The sequence below is a fragment of the Vombatus ursinus genome, unplaced genomic scaffold (genome assembly GCF_900497805.2).
Source record: "Vombatus ursinus unplaced genomic scaffold, bare-nosed wombat genome assembly UNPS02014820.1, whole genome shotgun sequence".
NCBI classification, from domain to species: Eukaryota; Metazoa; Chordata; class Mammalia; order Diprotodontia; family Vombatidae; genus Vombatus; species Vombatus ursinus.
In genome coordinates, this window is record NW_020954598.1 from 24,237,605 (window position 1) to 24,258,690 (window position 21,086).

At 44.0% G+C, this 21,086-nt stretch overlaps 1 protein-coding gene across 1 annotated transcript in view; it reads right to left on the bottom strand.

Annotated features, from left to right (window-relative positions):
* BSN (bassoon presynaptic cytomatrix protein) overlaps window positions 1-21,086 on the bottom strand; it is a 235,341-nt gene that overhangs the window by 124,378 nt on the left and 89,877 nt on the right. The window contains 1 exon segment of the mRNA XM_027836899.1: window positions 370-766. Within this exon segment, the coding sequence (XP_027692700.1) occupies window positions 370-766 (397 nt within the window).

Genomic DNA, 21,086 nt, shown 5'->3' on the forward strand with positions numbered 1-21,086 from the left:
TATTGAGAGGGGGGTGGTCAAAATGACCAATTAGGTAGCCCTTCTCAATACCATCACATAACTTGGTGGATATTTCCAACTGAATTTGGATCATAGATTTATAACTGGAAAGGACCATGGGGATCATCCAGTTCAACTCCCCCATTTTTACAGATGAGAAGACGGAGGTCAGGGAAGAGCTGAAATTACTTGGCCAAGGTCACATAGGTGGTAACAAAGTGGCAGAGCTGGGATTTAAATCTGGTTCCTCTGACTCCAAGCCTGGCACCCTTCCCATTGCCAGCACAGCCTCCTCCTATAGGGTAGAGTCTCTGGGCAGACAAATAAGCTTGTGGGTTGACATTAATAAGAAAAGTAAGTAGTGGTTACCTCTGTGAGATGAGGGTTGGGGTTGAATCCACACTGGTTGCAGACCTTGTTGTGACACTGTGTACAGGTGTTGAAGTTTGGCTGGTTAGGAGAAGAGGTGAGATCTGTTGTCTTGCATATAGGACAGAGGGTACTGCTTGGGAGGGGTGCAATTTGGGGTACTGAATAAGGTGATGTTGGGGTGCTGCCTCGGTCTGGAGACACTGAGGGAGATCGGCCTGTTCTCTGCATCCTGCTGTCCACTTGGAGTGTCCGATGGGGGCCATCCACCTGTGGGCCAGCCTGTCCATGAGTCCTCATCTCCCGCCGGCGGCCTTCATGGCTATGAGCAGCAGCCTGCTTTGGAGTGGGGGAAGTTGCTCTCTGGCCATCTAGGGGATCCTTAGGATCTAGTCTTCTGGACATGCTGTAAGAACACAGAAAACAACAGTAATTCAGAGATACAACTTAAAAAGGCAACATGAAGCTCTTCGCGGCCTCAGGATAACACATACTTAACATGACAGCTAGACTGCTGAAGTCTGTTTTCTTACTGTGGTAGCATTTTCTACAACAGTGTAATCCCTCCCCTTGTACAAGGTAATAAGAATAGGCTGCAAAGTCGACCTAATTTTTATTTATATAACACATTGAACAAAATTCACTCCAGGACTAACGCACCATGTAGGAACATTCAAAGATGCTTTTAAGTGGCCTCCTCATTTGTTAAGCATTGAGTAGCTCGAGGAGGAATAGCACTACAGGGAACTCCTTTAGGAGAGGCCAAGGAAATGAACACAGGGGAATGACCATCACCTTTCATCCCTCCAAAGACAGAGCTCCAGACCTCCAAATGAAAGTGCTTCTAGGGCAAGTCTTTTCATAGCCAACTCCAAAGGACCATCCATGTTCTTTTGGTTATACTAGAATTGGGTTGTATCAACTGTCATTTGAAGTAAGTGGCCCTTCAACTGCTGGAGGAAAATGGTTTTCTTATGTAATAGAAGTGAAAAGGAACAAGGCATAGTAAATGAAAAGCTGGTCTCAGAACCAAGAACATCTAGATTCAGATCCTGTTTATAACATATACTGGCTGTGCGACCCTAGGCAAATCACTTAACCTCTCTCAGGCAACTCTCTAAAACCATAAGCTGTGGGGAAGGCGTCGATTTGCATTGATAGAGTGAGTTTCCTCACCAGGAAGTTCCAATACCCCCGAAATCACAGATCCCTGTGTTATAGAATTCTTGGCTGTAATGGGATCTGGTGCTCTGTGTGCCTGCGATCCCTGGGTGATGAGATTTTTGGCCACAAAAACATGCATAACCTTGGACAAGGAGCTTCACTCCTCAGTTTTGTCTTCTGTAAAATGAGAGGCCTGGACTAAATGACCTCTCAGGTCCCCCCAGTTCTAAATCGATGATCCTATGAACTCTTGGAGCCACCAGCTGAAGGGTCATCTGCACCAGAGGGATTTACATTATGCTGCTGAGAACCCAAATCATCTGGAGTCCTTGTGGGATTCCTACTCCTCAGGGTTACTGGGAGGGAAATGTTTGGTAAACTAGGTAGACATGAGTTCTTCTAATTGGAGATGCCAACCCAGAGCCCGTTCATGCCTCAGGTGACTGGCCAACAATACGGGTCTCCCTCTCCCTGGTCAGTGAGACTAGAATTAGACCTTTTCTCTCTAACAACACTCATCAATTTCAAAGAATCAAGAGGAGCTCAGGAGAGTCAGAGTCTCTGGGAACAACCAAGGGCGTGGCAACTAGACATGAGTCCCCAAAAGCCTGTTGTCTGTACTCCTCCAGAGTGAGCCTTTGGACGTCTGGAGAGTGGCGCCAAAAAAAAAAAACAAACCCTCCTTTAGCCTTCCTTTACAGAGGGCTCAAAATTCTAGCCATCCCTTCATTTTCCACTAGTTGCTCTGCTTTGGTTTCAATGCCACCATCACCATCATGACCCCAAGCAGGATACCCTCTGGTGCCACTTCCCCACTTTTCAGCTTCCTTTTTTGTATTATCTTCCCTTGTTAGATTGTAAGCTCCTCGAGGGCAAGGGTTGGTCCTTTTTCTTACTTGTATCTCCAACACTTAGCACAGTGCCTGGCATATAGCAGGTGTTCAGTAAATGTTTATTGCAGCATATTATAGCCTATAGGAAAGTTGATGAAGAAGATAGAAATAAAGTGACCTGCTACCCTCTCTTCCCCGACACATATTTAAAAACAGCAACAACACCACCTCCTAAAATATGGTGAGTACTGGGATCCTGAAACTTCATGTGGACCTATGAGGATGAAATATTTACCAGGAAGGCCACCCCATCCCTCAACCAAACCAATGTCCATGTGTGGCAGCCCCCTCTAATTAACTCTGCTTCTCTGTGAAAAGCAATCAAAAGCCCAACCACACCGAGAAACTGTGAGCAAGTCTGATGAATGTACCTCCTTCAAGGAGCCAACCTCCACCATACCCCTCCATCCCAGGTGAAGGTATTTTCTCTGTCTTTGGATTTCTCATGATTTGCCTTGACTCTCCTCTGCCCCATTCATATTTGACCTTGTATTACACTGAGTTGTGCACATCTTGTACAATGTCTTATTAGATCATAACCCAGTGGTAGGAACTGTCATTTTTTTTCCATCTTTGTATTCCAAGGGCAAAAAGCAGGACCTTAAACATAATAGGTGCTTAATAAATACTGGCTGAATTTGAATCTGGACAGTGGAGTTAGAGATAGTCCAGGGAAAGGCAATTACGGTGACCATGGGATGTTGGGTGATTGGGAACTGAAGGGAAGAAAGATGACCAGCCATGCTGTCTGAGCATGTATCAAAGTATCCCAGGATTTGTGGTTGAGAGGGTTCTTAGAGATCATCTGTCTGGTCCAGCCTGCTCATTTTATTTTTATCACCTTCTAAAATAAGTATTATTGATGCCTTTTGTTTTTACATTATAGTTATTTCTGGACCACGAAATAACTCCTGTCCTCTTTCCTTTCCTCCCCCACTGAACTTTCTCTTATAACAAAGAAAACAATGTGAAAACCTGTTACAATGCCAAATCTGACAATATGTATACTATTCTGCCCTCTGCCAAAAGGAAAGAGGCCTTATTTCATTAACTCTTCTCTGGGCTCATTGTTGATTTTTCAGTTACTCAGGATTTGACTTCCTTCTAGCTATATTTTCATTTACAACTATTGTAGTTACAGCGTCTCCTGTTCTTTTGTTTCTACTTCTTTCATTCTGCATTAGCTCATACACATCTCCACACATTTCTCTGAATTCCTCCTACTTGTCCATTCTGAGTGGATGATAATATTCTATCATATTCCTACCTTAGTTGTTTTTTTTTAAGTCATTCCCAAATGATGCAGCCCCCTCATTTTACGGAGGAGAAAAGTGAGGTCCATAGAAATTCAAGGACTTGCAAAAGGTTGAGAAGATACAAGACAACATAAAACTACAAGGAAGTATTTCCATGCCTGGAATACTCTACCTCCCCACCTCTGCCTCCTGGCCTTTCTGTTTCCTTCAAGTCCCAACTAAAATCCCCCCTTCTATAGGGAGCCCTTCCCAATCCCTCTTATTTCTAGTACCTCCCCTCTGCTCAACGTTTCCTATTTATCTTGTACATAGCTTGCTTGCATATTTGTTTGCATGTTGTCTCCCCATTAGACTGTAAGTTCCTTAAGGGCAAAGACTGTCTTTTGCCTTTCTTTGTATCCCCAGCACTTAGCATAGTACCCGGCACATTGTAGGTGCTTAATAAATGCTTACTGATTGACTGTCAGGTAGATAGAATGAACCCTGGATCCTAAAAAAGTAAAGGAAGGGGACTCCTTAAAGTTTGAAAACAGTAAATTTAGGTGAATAAAAGGCCATGAAAACTGGCTTACAGAACTTTGTGCAGGCTAAAAAGAGAAAAGCTATAGCTTACAAAAAGGTTTCAGGAAATGTATAAATGCCCTTTCTGTGATGGGACACTTAAAGGAATAGAGAATATCAAGGGGCCATCCCTAACCTTGTGAGGACGTCCACGCCCCAGCAAGCCCTTCGAGGCCTGGACAGTGGTCAAAGATGAATTGTAGGATTGGTCCAACATGGTCCTTGTGAATGCCCTGATACTTTGAAGGCGCTGTAGCAAGGCTTCCGGGCACTGCCAATCCCTCCAGGAATGTTTGTAAGGACCTAAGAGAATTTCATCTCCAGAGATAATTCCAGCTTTTAGTAAAGTAAATGCTTTTGAAAAGTGAAGCTTTCGTAAAAGAAAACATGGCTCTACCTTTCTCACTGTCTAGGAAGCCAAAACCTACATTTGGACACGATTCTGCTTTCTTAAAGGATTCTAAATAAGGAGCTCCCTGTTTCCCCATCGAGCAGCGAGTCAGTCCCTCCTACAATCTCCAACCATCTCGACATCCCTGCAGGTTTTTGCGTTCTTCACAGTTACAAGGAAATGCCAATGAGCCTTGACATTCAAGGATTTCTGCAGCTTCTAAAATGTAATCTAACCTGGCCTGCACCTCCCATCTCTGAATAAACCAGAATGGGAGTAAGAAGCAACTGTGGCTTCTCCTGGAGTCCTCCTTCCCTAACTCAGCCTGGTCTGGTGGTAATCCTGGGCTCTCAAAGGCTAGGTCAGCAGAAGGCAAGGTCTGGCAAGTGCTACCAAGATAGAAAAGCAAGGATGGGCACAGCAGGGGGCTCTCTTAAACATCATCCAAGAACCCTTCTATCGATGTTCAAAGATTCCTCACCTGTTTGGTCATGGGATCATTGATTATTTTAGCCAAAGCAACTCAGAAAGACCATCAACTAAGGGGCTGCAATCAGCATGAATGGAAGGAGGACCCATGCTAACAAAACCATGGATCCTTTTAAGTATTAAGGAAGATTGTGGGATCAGAGATCTAGAGCTGAGAGATCATCCAATTTAGCCCCTTGATTTCACAGATGAGGAAACAGTGACCCAAGGAGATTAAATGACTCTTATCCTACCAAGTGCCAAGGGTAGGATTTGAACCCAGGTCCTCTGCCTCCAGAGTCAGTCTTCTGACTCAGAGATCAAACACAGATTAAGGACTGTTTTGTTTTTCTTCTAAACTGAAAAGATTTAAGAGTAGGGATTCACCCTAAGGAATCTGAATGTCTGGAAGACCCTCTTTAAATTCAGGGATCCCAAAGAAATGGAGAGTAAGACAATCTGCCCCTACCTCCTAGCTCCATTGTGGTAGAGGAGCGAAGTAACAAAAAGGAAACTAAGATGTCCTCAGCTCGAAAACCAGAGAGGGAGACAGACACTAGGGCTGGGTTTTAAAAAGTAGAGAATGGATAGTATAAGGAGAGAATATGGCTGGCTGCTAGGAAGAAAAAGCATAGCACCTAGGGCTAAAGGGGAAAATGGCCTTAGAGACCAGCTAGGCTAACACTTTCACTTTTACAGCAGACCAGATGGAGACTCAGAGAGGTTAACATCTGATGTGGTACATAAGGAGCAGAGCCAGCTTTCAAACACCAGCCCTTGACTTCCAAATCCAGTGGGCTCCCACACCATACTGCCTCCTTATTACTACATGCCTCCTGGAGAGCGAAGCTCTGAACATCTTGGGGTTTTTTGGTGTGTGTTTGTTCATTTGTTTTGTTTTAGTTTGACAACAATTCAGCGAGCATTTATTAAATAATAACTACATACAAGGCCCTGTGCTAGATGCTGGAGACAGGAGGATGAAAAATAAGAAAGCTTCTGCCCTGAAGGACTTGCAATCTATTAGCAGGGAAAGACACGGACATAAATAAGCACAATACAAGATAGAGTGTTACCAGTTTTATCTTTTTTTTTTTAACTTATTTCTTACTTTGACTAGGAAAGTTTGTTTTTGTTTTTTTAATCCCCAAATGCCTCTGGTGATGGCTCCGATGGGGCCTGGGTAACCAATGCATAATTGCTTCTGGCTACTGTAAAAGCCAGAGGGAAGTCATCCATGCAGATGTCAGTTATTACTACTGATGCCTCAATGGCTCCATCCTCCATGAGGATGAATCCCAGTCATGGGATTCTCATCCTTTCCCATATGCTCCTAAAGCTCCTCCTTAAAGGAACCACTCAATGCCTTGCTGGCCTTCCTTTATTTAGGTCTGTTAACATTTTATAGGTACCAGCAGAACACTTGGGTGTATCCATCCCTCTTGTAGCCAATGTTCTCTCTATATGACCCATCCACCTCATTTTCTGATCACACATTGCTTGATGGTGTTTTTCACTCATGTACCTCTTTGTTGTTGTTGTTCAGTTGTTTTTCAGTTGTGTCCAACTCTTCATGACCCCATTTGGGGTTTTCTTGGCAAAGATACTGGAGTGGTTTGCCATTTCTACTCCAGCTCATTTTACAAATGAGGAAACTGAGGCAAACAGGGTTAAATGACTTGCCCAAGGTCACACAGCTAGTAAATGTCTGAGGTGAGATTTGAACTCAAGTCTTCCTGATTCCAGGCCCTGGAGCTCTATCCACCGTGCCACATAGCTATACTTGACGTCACACCTATTATAATTATTATTTTGTTACTATAACATACGTCTCACAGCAACTCTGTGAGGTAGTTAGTGAAAGAACTCTAACTAGGGTAGGGCAATTGGGGATTTGTACTTGGGCACTGAAATTTAGAGGCTGCTGACAGCATAGCTTAACACCTAGGTAGAAAGAATTGATTATGATAGAAGCTACATGATAGGATGCTATCTCCCTAGGTGAATTCCTCACTAATCTAAACCTAATAGAAAGGCAGTGGCCTTTCAAATAATGCAGTGTTCTGAGGTCTCTACTATGGAGTGGTGTCCAAAAGTGACTCTGTCAAATGACTTTGTCTGAAAAGGTTGATTTGAGTGTCATTTTGTGCTACTGGCCCCAGGTGCCAAAATTGCCATTTACAACTCTGAGGAGTAAAAGTATTAGCACCTTTTTATAGCTGAGAAAATAGTAATAGACAATGAAAGTAAGGTGGCGACCCCTCAACTCATAGTCTGTTTGTTTTCTCTACCAAGGAGAATAACCATTAGATTGGGAAGTAAAAAAAAACAAAAATAGAAAACAGAGAATTGAAACTTGAGATAAGTAAGGCAAGATAGAGACCCTCACTGCCCTCAATAAGTTTAAATCACCAGTCCTAGATGAACTACATCCCAGGGCACTAAAAGATACCATGAATGTGACTGCTGAGACACTGTCAGTGATCTCTGAAAAACCATAGAGAACAGGAAGGACAATAGGGGCTGGAGACAGGCGACATTTTCAAAAAGGGAAATACGGGTTATTCAGTGAGCTGAAGTTCAATACCTGCCCTAATTCCAGAGCGTTTTATTAAAGGAATGGTACTTAGGAAGGGAAGTAATCGTGGTCACTAAGAGCCAGAGAAGCTTCAAAAATAACAGGTTATGCCAGACTGACCTCACTGCATTTTTTAACAAGGTCACTGGACTGATGGATTAAGGGAACGCCATAGATAGGGGATGTTGGGTTTCAGCAGGGTGTTTGACAAACTTTCCCATGAAATCCTTATGGACAAGATGGAGAAATGTGGACTGGCTGGCTTTAAGGATTTGGGGGGGGTGGATTTAGAACTGTTTCAAAGACCCAAGTCAAACAGCAGGTATAAATGGATTAAGGTCAACTTGGCAGGCTATGGAATTGCCTAAAGATCTATCCCAGGAAGGGTGGGTGTCACGATAAGCTAGAATTATGGACTGAATCTAATAAGATGAAATTTCATAGGGATCATGGTAAAATCCTACACTTGGTTTGAAAGAAAAAATCAGCTGCACAAGAAGAAGAGGAAGGAGGTACAGCTCAGTGGTGGTTCACTAGAAGAAGATCTGGAGGTTTTAGTAGACCTTAGGCTCAATGAGTCAACACTTGAGTATGAAATATTGGCAGAAGCAGAATGTCTGACAAGAGGGAAGCAGGAGTCCAACTACTGGTCAGACTGCACCTGGAGTAATAGGTTCAGTTCTTGGTACTGCAAGAAGAGGTTCCAGACAGACAATCAGAAAGATGATGAAGTCCCTAGAAACCCATAAAAGCCATACATGCCAGGGTTGGTTAAAGAAACTGGGGGTGCTGAGCCCAGAGAAAAGAAGATTGTCTTTAAGTATTTGAAGGGCTACCCTATGGGAAGGGGATTAGCCTGGTTCTGCTTGGCCCCTAATGGGTTGGACTAGGAGCAAGACGAGGAATTGCAGAAAGGCAGATTTCAATCCCATGTGAAGAAAATCTTCCCACCAATGAGAGCTATCCCAAAGAGCAGATGGACTGCCTCTGAAGGTAGTGAGCTTCCCATCAATGGAAGTTTAGGAAGGAATACTTGTAGAAGGGATTCTTGCTCAGGGAATGGTTGCACTAGATGAACTCTGAGCTTCCTCCCCATTCAGAGATGCTGTGACTCTATGACGTTGAGGCTCACAGATGTCCAGTGACTTGCCCATGGTCACATGGCTGTAAGCAGTAAGAGATAGGATTCGAACCTTGGTCTTCTGATTCCAAATGCACAAAGCAGCCAGGCAGATCTGGACTCTGAGTTCAGAGGATCTGAGTCCAGTCTTTCTGCCTTACACGCTTATTAGCTGTGTGACCCTGGTGAAGTCACTTGACTCAGTTTCCTCATCTGCAAAATGGGGAATAATAACAGCACCTACCTCCCAAGGTCACTGTGAAGGTCAAATGAGATAATATATGTGAAGCTCTTTACAAATCTTTAAGTGTTACTACCTGAGTGTTTGCTACTATTATTATACCAAACTGCCTCCCAGGAAGCCCTTAGATCGGACCAAAGGCCAGGGTCCAAGCCAAGAAGTAAAACCGATTGTAACGAAGGAGTCAAACTGCCGGTAAATCAGAAAGACAGCTGTTGTTACTGTGCATTTCCAGAAGCAAGAGGAAATCAATAGAGCTGATGTCTGAAAGAGGGACCAATCCACATGCCAGTTTGTCTTAGAATCTTAGACTCACAGGACTTGGAGCAGGAAAAAAACCCTTAGTCTCCATCTGGTCCAAACCCTTCATTTTATAGAAAAGGAAACTGAGGCCTACCTAGATGTTAAGGGGCTTGCCCGTGATAGTCATACAGCAAGTATCGGTGTCAGGAATTGAACACATGGCTGCTGATATCCAGGGCTATAGTGACATCTAACTTTGCTGAACCCTATCCAAGTCTCCTTCTCCACCATATTAGGGCATTCCCAGTGGAAGAGGGGCAAGGCTGACGGCTGAACCCCCAAATACTCACCCCTCAGTCATTTGTACTGCCAACCACCATCACCGTCTCAATTCATGACCCTACAAGTTCTGGGGGAGACCTCGGTGGCAAACACCCTAGGAAGAGGGCAAACAAGGGAAAGGCCCAAATCAGCTCAGGGAGGAAGGACCCAGGTGGAATGTGCTGCCACAGGAGACCTGCAGCTCTGAATTCAGAGGATAAAGGCCCTTGCTCCCACACGCATATTCAACCCTTAAGAAACTAAATCTGAGGAAACTGCCCAGATTGGGCCTTTCCTTATCATGGGACCAGGGAGCTGGGTTTGGTTTCCACTTTCACTTTTCCATTACTCTCATAAGTGCCTTGTGGTTAGACCTCTTAATACACTAAAACCGCAACAAATTACCAACAGGGAACAGGGCCAACCAGAATTAGGAAAACATCTGAGGCACAAAATATTTTGTAAGGAAATGTAATTTTGTTATTTCCAACTGTGGGGAAGTGGAAATAGCACTGCTCCTGAGTCGAAAGGCCTAGATTTGAGTCCAGGCTCCACCATTGGCTAGTTGTGTGACCCTGGACAAGTCATTTAATCTTATTGTTGTTGTTCAGTCACGTCCGACTCTTTGTGACCCCATTTTGGAGTTTTCTTAGCAAAGATGCTGGAGTGGTTTGCCATTTCCTTCTCCGGCTCATTTTACAGATGAGGAAACTGAGGCAAACAGGGTTAAGTGACGTGTAGAAGTGTTGAGGTCAAATTTGAACTCAGGATGATGAGTCTTCCTGACTTCAGGCCCAGTGCTTTGTGCACTATGGCACCACCTACCTGTCTTAATCTTAATCTCCTTCATCTCTCTGTGAGAAACTCAGTCTTGAATTCCCCCAACCCTTGCGCTCTTGCATAGTCAATCCGATCATCACAATCCACGATGCTAAAACTTGGGAAATGGTTGGTTACCTATGCCTCAGGCAAAGGGTAGGGAGATGACAGCTGGGAATAAAATCCTTGTACTACCTCTCTCACAGGGTGGTTGTACTAAAGAAAGCATTTTTTACCTTTTTTTTTTTTTTTTTTTCTTTTGGTGAGGCAATTGGGGTTAAATGACTTGACCAGGGTCACACAGCTAGTAAGTGTCAAGTGTCTGAGGCTGGATTTGAACTCACAACCTCCTGACTCCAAGGCCAGAGTTCTATCCACTGCGTCACCTAGCTGCCCCTAAAGAAAATAAAGGTCTATATAAATATGAGCTGCCATTAGGGAGAGAAACTAGACTTGGGATTTCATTGGTCTAAGGAACTTCTAGGTGGGAAACGCCTATCATGCAGGTCAGAACTTTCTCTACACTTCAAGAAGGGCTTAAAGCATTGAGAAGTTTACTTGGGCATAACGTGAAACCAGGTTTATTTGTTCAAGGCCAGCTCTCCATATTCTACACCAGGGATGTCAAACTCAAGTAGAAACAGGGCTGCTAATCTGTACATATTGCAGGTTTAAAATGTAATAGTAGCTATGTTTTATTGTAATTTTTTGTTACGTATTTCTCAATTATATTTTATTCTGACTCAGGCCACACTCAGGAGTGTTGTAGCCCCATATGTGACACCTCTGCTCTACATCATGCTGCCTCTCTGCTGCTATTATTATTATTATCATCATAATTATTATTATCATTACATACAATGATACTACATGTTACCAGGAAGTTGTGACAGACCTGCTTCAATGAACAGTTTAGACTCATTTGTAATTAGTATTTTTGTGTACAAATTGGTGCTACTGAGAGTTGGTAATGATTTCTTCCCTTGAATAGATTTAATTGCTTAAAAAAAAATGTAACCCCTAGTCCTTTGTTGAATTACCGAATTACTGAGACTTTATTACAGTATATAAAATGTGTTATGGGACTACACCTTTATGTCAAGTCAGTAAAAATATAAGACGTGATGAAATAATATTACAGAGGGTGATTCTATATACCTTCCTAGGGAGGGTATGGCCAGGCTATAGCAGAGGTCAGAGAAGAGCCGAGCTGACATGGGGTTTGCGTTGGACTGACTAGGGCATGAGGGCTGATCGAAGGTCATTAGGTGCTAGTATGGAATGGTATCTGCTGGGACAAGGTGTGCTGGGTAGAGGATACTAGGAAAAGAGATCTGGGCAGGCCTAAGTCAAATGGTGGACGGATGAACTGATGGTACAACATGGCTTTACAATATTACAGAGTATTAGCAATATTATTGCAAAACGATGCTGGTTGGGGCAACATCATGGGATAGATATGTGAGAGTATATTTATCCATACATTCATATAGTATATGAATACATGTATATCTACATTTGGTGTTCAGCTTGCCCAACTCTTCATGACCCCATTTGGGGTTTTCTTGGAAAAGATACTGGAGTGGTTTACCATTTCCTTCTCCAGCTCATTTAACAGATGAGGAAACTGAGGCAAACAGGGCTAAGTGATTTGCCCAGGGTCATACAGCTAGTAAGTTTCTGAGGCTGGATTTGAACTCAGGTCATCCTGACTCTAGGTGTGGAGCTCTATCCACTGTACCACCTAGCTACCTGTACACATACATATCTTTCTGTCTCTGTGTCTCTGTCTCTCTCTGTCTCTCTCTGTCTCTTTCTCTGTCTCTCTACACACACACACACACACACACACACACACACAGCCTTCTCCATATACATGCAGAATAAAAAATTAAATATAGTCTATGGGTTTGGAGTGCTGAATATAGTCAGACTTATTCACTGTATTGGTCAGTTTTGTTAAACTACTTTCTCCCCCTCTTTCTTTACTCTTTGTTACAAAGGACAACTCAATGGGTAGGGAAGGGGTGGAAGATATATTGAGAAACTGAGGTACTATGGGGAAAAAAAGTTGATTATGACTATTTTTAAAATTATGAAAGGACTAAGCGAGGCTCCAAAGATGAGCTTTGAGAAGGGACCTCCTGCCCCTTTCTTTGCAAAGTTGGGGAACACTGCATATAATACCAGCTGTTTTCCATGTTAGTTTTTCTGAAATTGTTTTTCCTCTCATTTATTTTTTGCTATAAAGGATAGTTCTCTGGGGGAAGGAAAGGAGGAAAACTACATTGGGAAATGTACATAGCGTGAAAACCAACTCTGTCAATAAAATACGTCTTAATTTTTTAAAAACATAGATTGTGTCAGGACCAGTGATGAAGCATGCTACTCATGTCCTGAGAGAGAGGTAACGGGCCCAAGGTAGAAAATGAGAAATATTTTTTGGAAGTGGCCAAGGCTGGAATTTGTTTTGCCTGACTAGACATATTTGTTACAGGGCTTGTTTTTCTTTTTTCCATGGAGGGAGTGGGAGAGAGAGAAAATAGACTTTTGTCCACTGAAAAAATAAAAGGATTATTTCAGGGGATACCTAAAAATGAAAAATACTTGTCTGGCCACTGGTAATCTAATGCCTTCTTCATTTATTCATTAAGATTTAGGTATCTCCTAATCCACAAATAACTCCCAGGACCTGCCTAACCGGAAGCAGACAGAGCCAGATGAGATAAGGGAAGAGGAGAGGGATGGTTTGTCTAGCTAGCCCTGTCTGTGTCCCAGCCTCAGAAGCAAAAAGGATGAATATGAATTCTGATCTACCAGTTTCTGTTCCCGTTGCTGCCTAGGTTGAGGTCAGGGGCCTGGCCCCAGGGCTGGAGTCAGGGATGGGGCACGGGGCAGGGATAGGGACAGGGGCCAAGATTCAAATTCTATCAGGGAAGTCTTCAGTCTCACAAAGGAGCCTCAGCCCGGTGTTTCAGTGAAAAACAACTAGTATACTTTCAGAGATCTCTGATTTCTTCTTCGTATGCCCCAGATCACAACCCTCCCCCGCCTCCACACACAAAGCCTTAGTGAGTCACTAGTCTGTAAGAGAAGCTGCGGCCTCCCAAACTCATCCCCAAGGGGCCAACCATCTGGTGATGAGGCCCTCTAAACAGCTTAGCTGCTCCTTGGGTAAAGCATACAGTCCATCCCTCAGCCTTCCAACTTAGTAGGACCTACCCTATCACAGGATACATTGGCATGGCTTTCAAGAAACCTGGGTCATCTGCCTGACCACAATGAGGCCTCACAGGAGGACTTTGGTGGATGTGAAACAAAGTCCGGGAAGATCCTGACACAAAGCAGCTGGTATTCGCTGTGCTTCCTGCCAATGGCTCTCTGACTCGGAACCCTGCCCTGAGCCAGCCAAGCCGGATGGCTGACACAAGTAAGCTAGATCTCATCTCTGAGACACAGATACCAAATGCTACTTTGACCAGAAAGTCTATTTTATAATGCAAGAGAGCATGTGACCCTCCAGAGATCCTTCCAAAGGCTCCTGGCACATTTCCCTTCCCATTCCAATAAGGGAGGGAGCCCAGGAGCATCCTAGGGCCAGTGTCTTCACTTCCTAGGCACTGGTTTCAGGCCAGCCTGAAATGTGATGGGTGATCCAAGCACCAGAGATGTTGGACCAGACTTGGGGATGGACACAACACCTGGGTTTCCAGGGTTCTCTGACCCAACAGGACAAAGATGGCCCTGCCCCTATTGTGCATGACCAGCAGGACAAGGCCCTACTGTGGGATGGCCATCTTGGCATCTCCCTGCCCTGCTTGTCCCTCTCAGAAGGCAAGTCTTTCGTTTTCTATACTTCCTCAGTGCGATCTCTGGTTGCTTTGCACCAGCACCATCTGCCATCATTTCTCAGCTCCTACTCCCTGCTTTGGGGCTCCAGAGGCTGATCGATGTGAGCCAAAGGGCAGGTCTCAGAGCTCCCCCATTGCCAACTATTCAGGGTAGACTCACCCTCCCTCCCCGTGGCTTCCAAGCAAGTTTATGCTCAGGGACAGTTGGGAATGGGGAGTGAGGCAGCGGTCCTGCTTCCTGTCTTTGAAGGAGGAACCTTTAATCCTGATCCAGGAAGTCCTTATATGATGCTGAGTCAGCTTACTCTGTGGCCTCCCCACCACACATCTTGCTCTTACAGCCCTTTGCCAAGGGATAGATCATCCTGCCTGTCAGTTCCTTTCCCAGGCTGTTCAAGAAGAAAGAACAAAACAACAAGCCTCCTTGGCCATCTCCACGGAGGCAGCAGCCACACCCAGAAGCTTACTCGATTCCGCAAGCATTTAATTCATTTTAGAATTGAAATTTTTATTACTTAAACTTTAAAATACTTATTATTAAACCCTTATATTGATGTATTTTTATTTTCACATCACAGTGACTTCCAGATATAGCTTGCCCCATACACAGCCCCCCCCAAAAAAAATCTTCTTATGTAACAACAACAAAAAACCAGTTATGCAAAAGCAACCAACACAGGGAGCTCCTCTGCCAGCATATCTAACATTTGGCACCCATAGTCCTCCACTCTTCAAGGAAATAAGGCAAGGACATTCCTCATCTCTTCTCCAGGGCCAAGACTGGTCATTACAGTTATGTAGCATTCACTCTTAGTTGAGATCAGCAAACATTTATTAAGCACCTACTACGTATGAGAAAACCTTGTGCTCAGCAGTGCAATATAAAGATAAATATTTAACACAGGCCCTATACACCACATAAACGAATTAATTTGGGCATTTGAATTCAGTGCAAAGGAGAGGTCCAGACAAAAAAATCTGAGAAATCACCTGGGGGGAGGGGGGTAGGAGTAAAGAGGGGACAAGAATTAGAGACCAAAGGAGGAGGCAGCTCCTGATTTTGGCCTTCTTCAAGGGGAGGAAGGCCTTAGTGATAGAGCAGAAAGACTGATGAACTTCAAGTCAAGGGATCTGGGTTTGAATCCAGGCTTTGTTACTTACTGCTGTGTGACCATGGCAAGCAACATAACCTCATTGGGTCTCAATTTCCTCATCTGTAAAATAGGAATAATAACACTTATATTATCTCCCTCCCTGGGTTGTTACTGGACAAAGTGTTTTGCAAACCATAAAGCACCATAGGAGTGTAAGCTGTTATTATTATGGGAGTGGGGGCCAGGGTGGATGATATATTCTGAGCATGAGGGACAGGGTAAGGAAAAGGGCAGAGGTGGGAGGGGGCAGGATGAGAACAGGAGACAGAGAGTAGAACATGGAGTATATGAAGGGGAGGAGCATAAAATGAAGCTGGAAAGGAAGACTGGAGAGATATTGTGGAGAGTATGGAATTCAAGAATAGGAGTTAATGTTATTTAATAGGCAATGGAGAGCCACTGATGTTTTGGGGGAGAAAACCGACATTTTTAGAAAAGAAAGATTACTAATATAACATAACATAACATAATGTAACATAATATAACAACATAACATAATATGTAATTACTAATATATAATAGAAAGATTACTCTGGCAATGGAGTAAAGGATGGATTGGAGAGCTCAGAGATGAGGCAGAAGATGAAGCAGTAGACTAATACAATAATCTAAACAAGAAGAGACGATGATGATGATGATGATGATGATATAATAATAACAGCTAACATTTATATAGTACCTTAAGGTCTGCAAAGCACTCTACCTATATTATTTCATTTGATTCTCAAATAACCTTACAAGCTAGGTGCTATTATTATCCCCATTTTACAAAGGAGGAAACTGAGGCTGAGAGTTTGAATAACTTGCCTAAGGCCCCATAGCCAGTTAATGTCAGAGGCAGCATTTGAACTCAGGTCTTCCTGACTTTAAGCCCAGAGTTGATTACATTATACCACTTAGATGAGGGTCTAAATTGCAGTGGGGTCAGGAGGCCTGGAGAGGTAAAGGCAGATGTGAGAGAAATAATGTAGAGATCAAACTGACAAGATTTGGCAAATGATTGGACATGGGGGAGAGGGAAAAGAAAAGGCCAGTGATGACTGAAGTTTCTGGTCTGAGTGACTTGGAGGATGGTAGTAACATCAACAGAAATAGAGGCCTTAGAAAAAGGGTGAGGTTCTGGAAGAAAGATGATGAGTTCAGTTTGGAAAATCCTCTGACTTGGGAATCATGGCGTAAAGGAAATAACTCAAGTCTTGGAAATAGATATGATCACCAAGGGAGAAAACATAGAGAGAAAAGAGAGCCAAGGACAGAATCTTGGGGGAGATCCACCCATGTCTAAGGGTGGGAAGACAATGAGGATTCGGCAAAGGAGACAGAGAAGATGTGTTCGAGACACAAAAGTCAAGGAACAAAAGCCAGGGCCTTCTTGTCCCAAGGACCACAGTGCTCTTTGATCTCTCACAAGTACAACTTCACCGGACAAAGTCTCACCACAGACCTGGCTAAAAGTCCATTTCAATCGGCAATTGGCACCAAATAGCCAGACCGGTCCTAGCTGCTTTGGGGAACACAGGAAGAGGATAATCTCTGCCCTCGAGAAGCTTACGGTCTAGTTTGATGATGACACCAACAAATACGTATCGAGTACCTATTTTGTGTGGGTCACTGCGCTACGCCCTGTTATGAGAGGGCCCTCGAGGGCTTACAAGCTAAGGCACACGAAGCAATGGGAGAATAGAATGCGATGATAGATGACAGAGTGATAAGTGTGTGGTGCTGACTGTTACATGCTGCAGCAAGAATTCAGAGAAAGGAAATATCAGGAGGGCCAGAGGAGTCAGGGACGATTTCATGGAAGAAGCTGAACTTGAGTTTCAAAGCATGGGCAAGATTTTGTTGGAAGAGAGGGCCTTCCAGGCAAGAGAGTAGCATGAACAAAGACATCAGAGTCGGACTGAGCCCGGTATGGGCAGAGGGTGACGAGGAGTCAGGTAGGGCTGCAGCAGAGTTGTCACATCACTAAGAGTGGAAGATGATACTGGATAGCTCAGATACAGCTAGGTTATGGAGGGTCTTCACAAAAGGAGTTTGGATTTGATGCAGTGAACCATGGGGAGCCACTGGCGGCCCTTGAGTTGGAAAGGTACATGATGAAAATGATATTTTAGAAAGATTAATTTGATGGCCAGGGTAAGAGAGAGGGGGAGCGACTTCAGGAAGGGAAGTCAGCTAGGAAGTGGCAGCAAAGGAGGCAGGGTGGTGATGGTGAGAGCAGAGAGGAACAAGTAAACCCAAGAAATATTGATTGCAAAGGAGACAAGGGACTTGGGGACAAAACGGATATAGGGGATAATGTTATAGAGGACACAGCAGGTTTGGTGGAATAGGGGTGGTGGGGATGAATACACAGGAGAGAACAGGGTACAGTCCCAAATATCTCCAAAGTTACTAAATCCCGGGACTGGATAAATGTTTGCATCACTGACAGAAATAGCTGACATTTATACAGTGATTTAAGGTTTGCAAAATGCTTAACATACATTATCTGACTTGGTTCTTACACAACCCTGGGGTATGGGTGCTATTATCCCCATTTTAGAAATGAGGTAAAAAAAAATAGAAATGAGGTGAAGTGACTTACCCAGGGTCACAAAGCTAACACATAGCAGGGGTAGGATTCAAACCTAGGTCTTCCTGACTCCAAATCCATTGTTCTTTTCATTACACCACAGTGCTTCTGGAGAGTTGGGAAAAGAAAGCCAGTTTGGGGAGGGGGAGAGAGGATAAGCTCCATTTGGGATGCAGCCATGGCAAACACAATACTTGGGACAGTATTTTCAGATGCTAGAACTTGGAGTGGAACTGCTCCTAGGCCACAGACCCAGGAGCCCCCTCCTCCTTTCACAAGCCTTCAGGGAGAAATATCATTGCGTAAAGTCAAGGACGTCAAGTACCAACAACTCCTCTGGTGACTTGCTCTAGCCAGCAGGGCTGTAGAACTGATGGGAACAGAAGAGGACGAATTTTGAATCCTAGGGTTGAAGGAGTGGGGTTAGGGCCAGAGAAAGGGCATAGACAACGAGGGAAGAAGGAACCTGGGAACTAGAAAAGTTCCGTAAACTTGCACTGAAGGTCAGAAAAAATGGATGCTAGAAAAGATCAGGAGGAGAAAGGCATTAGGGGCATCTGAGGGCAGTAGAGAAGACTTGGCCAGATATGAACGAAGGTGAGAATGACCTTTAGAGAACATTTATTTGCTAGTGGAGTCCCCTGAAATTCCAGAACACTTGGCCTTTAACACCACCCCCAATTTATTCATTCCAACTCCTTATCCCACTCTCTCAATATTCCAAGTGCAATTCCTTCCACGGCCTTTTAGATTAATAAAATAAAAGCCTTGGTTCAGCAGTGGGGAAGTGACACTATGAGATCACAGTGAGTGAGAGAAACCTCTCCTCTAAATAGGAACTGCTTTTCCCACCTTCTTTGCACATGTGTCATTTGAGCTGACGAGCACAGGCTCAAAGGGAAATGTCCTATATTCTACTTTGCTGTTGCTTCTTCAGTAGCTATATTTTCCTCCCATTCCAAGCTGGGGGTTAGAGGAATCATTGTTCCCCCAAGACTAATGGCAGTGGTAATACAACCATAGAGTCTTCCCAAACCCCAGAACCTGAATGAGACAACTACTAGGCCTTGGTTGGCCAGCCCCATTCTGGATCTGGGCAGATAGTTCCACAGCTAAAGTTACTTTCCTTATACAATCTGTATCCCATATCTAGCATAGAAATCATCATCAAGTGTTTCACAGAGGTTCTACACTAGGACCTGTACATATGGAACGCTAAAACATGGTCCCTGCCCTCAAGAAGTCTACAGTCTAGGGGAGACAGGTCATGTATGTAAGAGGTAAAAATAATAACAAAAGGTTGTAAATACTAAGGGCTAAATGATTGAAATGGAATCTAAGTGATAAAGGTCTTCAGAGGAAAAAAAAGCCCTATGGTTGGTAATGATTTCATGAAGGAGATGGGCCTTAAAGGATCAGAAAGTCATTGATCAATAAGCAGAAATAAAAAATGAAAGACTATTCCAAGCAAGCAAAGACACAGAGGTGGGAATTACAGCCTACTGTGCCTAGTAATGGGAGATAAAGATGAAAAGGTAACATGGGAGTCAGCTCATAGAGGATTCCCACTGGTTCCCTGAGACACTGAGTGCAGACAAGAAGGCTGCTGCTGGTGCTGCTTGGGCACCACGTCCCACAACATGGGTCCTTTGCACAATCCCCACGCATCCCCATGCCCTCCACTCTCTGGACAGCACTCTGCTTACACACCTGTGACAGATGTTTGCCTGCCTGCAAAGGGTTCAAAATTCCACTCAAATAAGCGCTCTCAAATAGAAAATCATTGCCCATAGTTTTAAAAGTGATGATTCAGACCTTCATTATACCCAAAGATAAAGACAAGCCTGAGCACCATTAGCTGGAAATCACCACTCTCAATGATATCAGGAGGCAGCCACTCTAGTAGACGGAGCAAATGGCTGGGAACAATACTGCACCAAGGAGGAAGGACAATCAATCAACCAACCAACACGTATTAAGCACTTACTATGTGCCAGGTACTGTGCTAAATGCTGGACAAGACAAAAGAGACCCTGAATCTCCAAACCAACACCATCAACGGCTGAATTGGGGACATTGCCCAAATAGGAGTAAGGAATGCCAGGCTTGGACAGAAAAGCCTGTTTCTGTAACAGCAGGCATAAAACAAAGTCCCCCTGATCAAAAGTGGGGAAGGGCATTGGGGGGAGAGAGCAGGTAAAAGGTAGGAGATACTTGGGAATCTTCTGTCCTCATAAGACATTTCCCTAAAATGAATATCTCTTGATTAGACAGCCTGAGCGTGGCAGCCCAAGGAGCAGTATGAAACCTAGATAGTCAGGTAGTCAATAAGCATTTATTAAACGCCTACTAAGTGCTAAGAACTGTTATATAAAAAGAGGTAAAAGACAGTTCCTGACCTCAAGAAACCCACAATCTAACGGGGGGAGACAACAAGCAAAGAAGTTGAACAACAAAGCTATATTCAGGATACATCATTAACACAGAGAAGGCACTAGAATTAAGAGACGTTGGGAAAGGCTTCCTATAAAACATGGGATTTTACTTGGGAATTAAAGGGAGCCAGGGAAGCCAGGAGACAGAAATGAGGAGGGAGAGCATTCCAAGCTTGGGGGCAGCCAGAGAAAATGCCCAGAGCTGAGAGAGATGGAGAATCTTGTTCATAATACAGCCAAGAAGCCAGTGTCAATTCAAAGAGTATATGGAGGAGAGTAATGTTTAAGAAAGACCGGAAAGATTGGGGGGGGGCGGTAAAGAGGCTTTGACCACCAAACAGAGGGTTTTGTATTTGATCCTGGATTGGCAATAGGGAGCCATTGGAGTTTAATTAGGGGGGGTGACATGGTTGGGCCTACACCTTAGGAAAATCACTTTGGTGGTTGAAGCCTTGAGGCAGGCAGACCTGCCAGCAGCTACTGCAATCCCCCAAGCATGAGGTGTTGAGGGCCTGCACCAAGGTGGTCTCAGTGTAAAGCAGAAAAGGGAGTGTATTCGAGAGGAGTTGCACAAGTGTAATTGCTTGTACATTGGGGGAGGTGGAATAGAGATAGGGAGGAGTTGAGGATGACAACTAGGTTGAGAG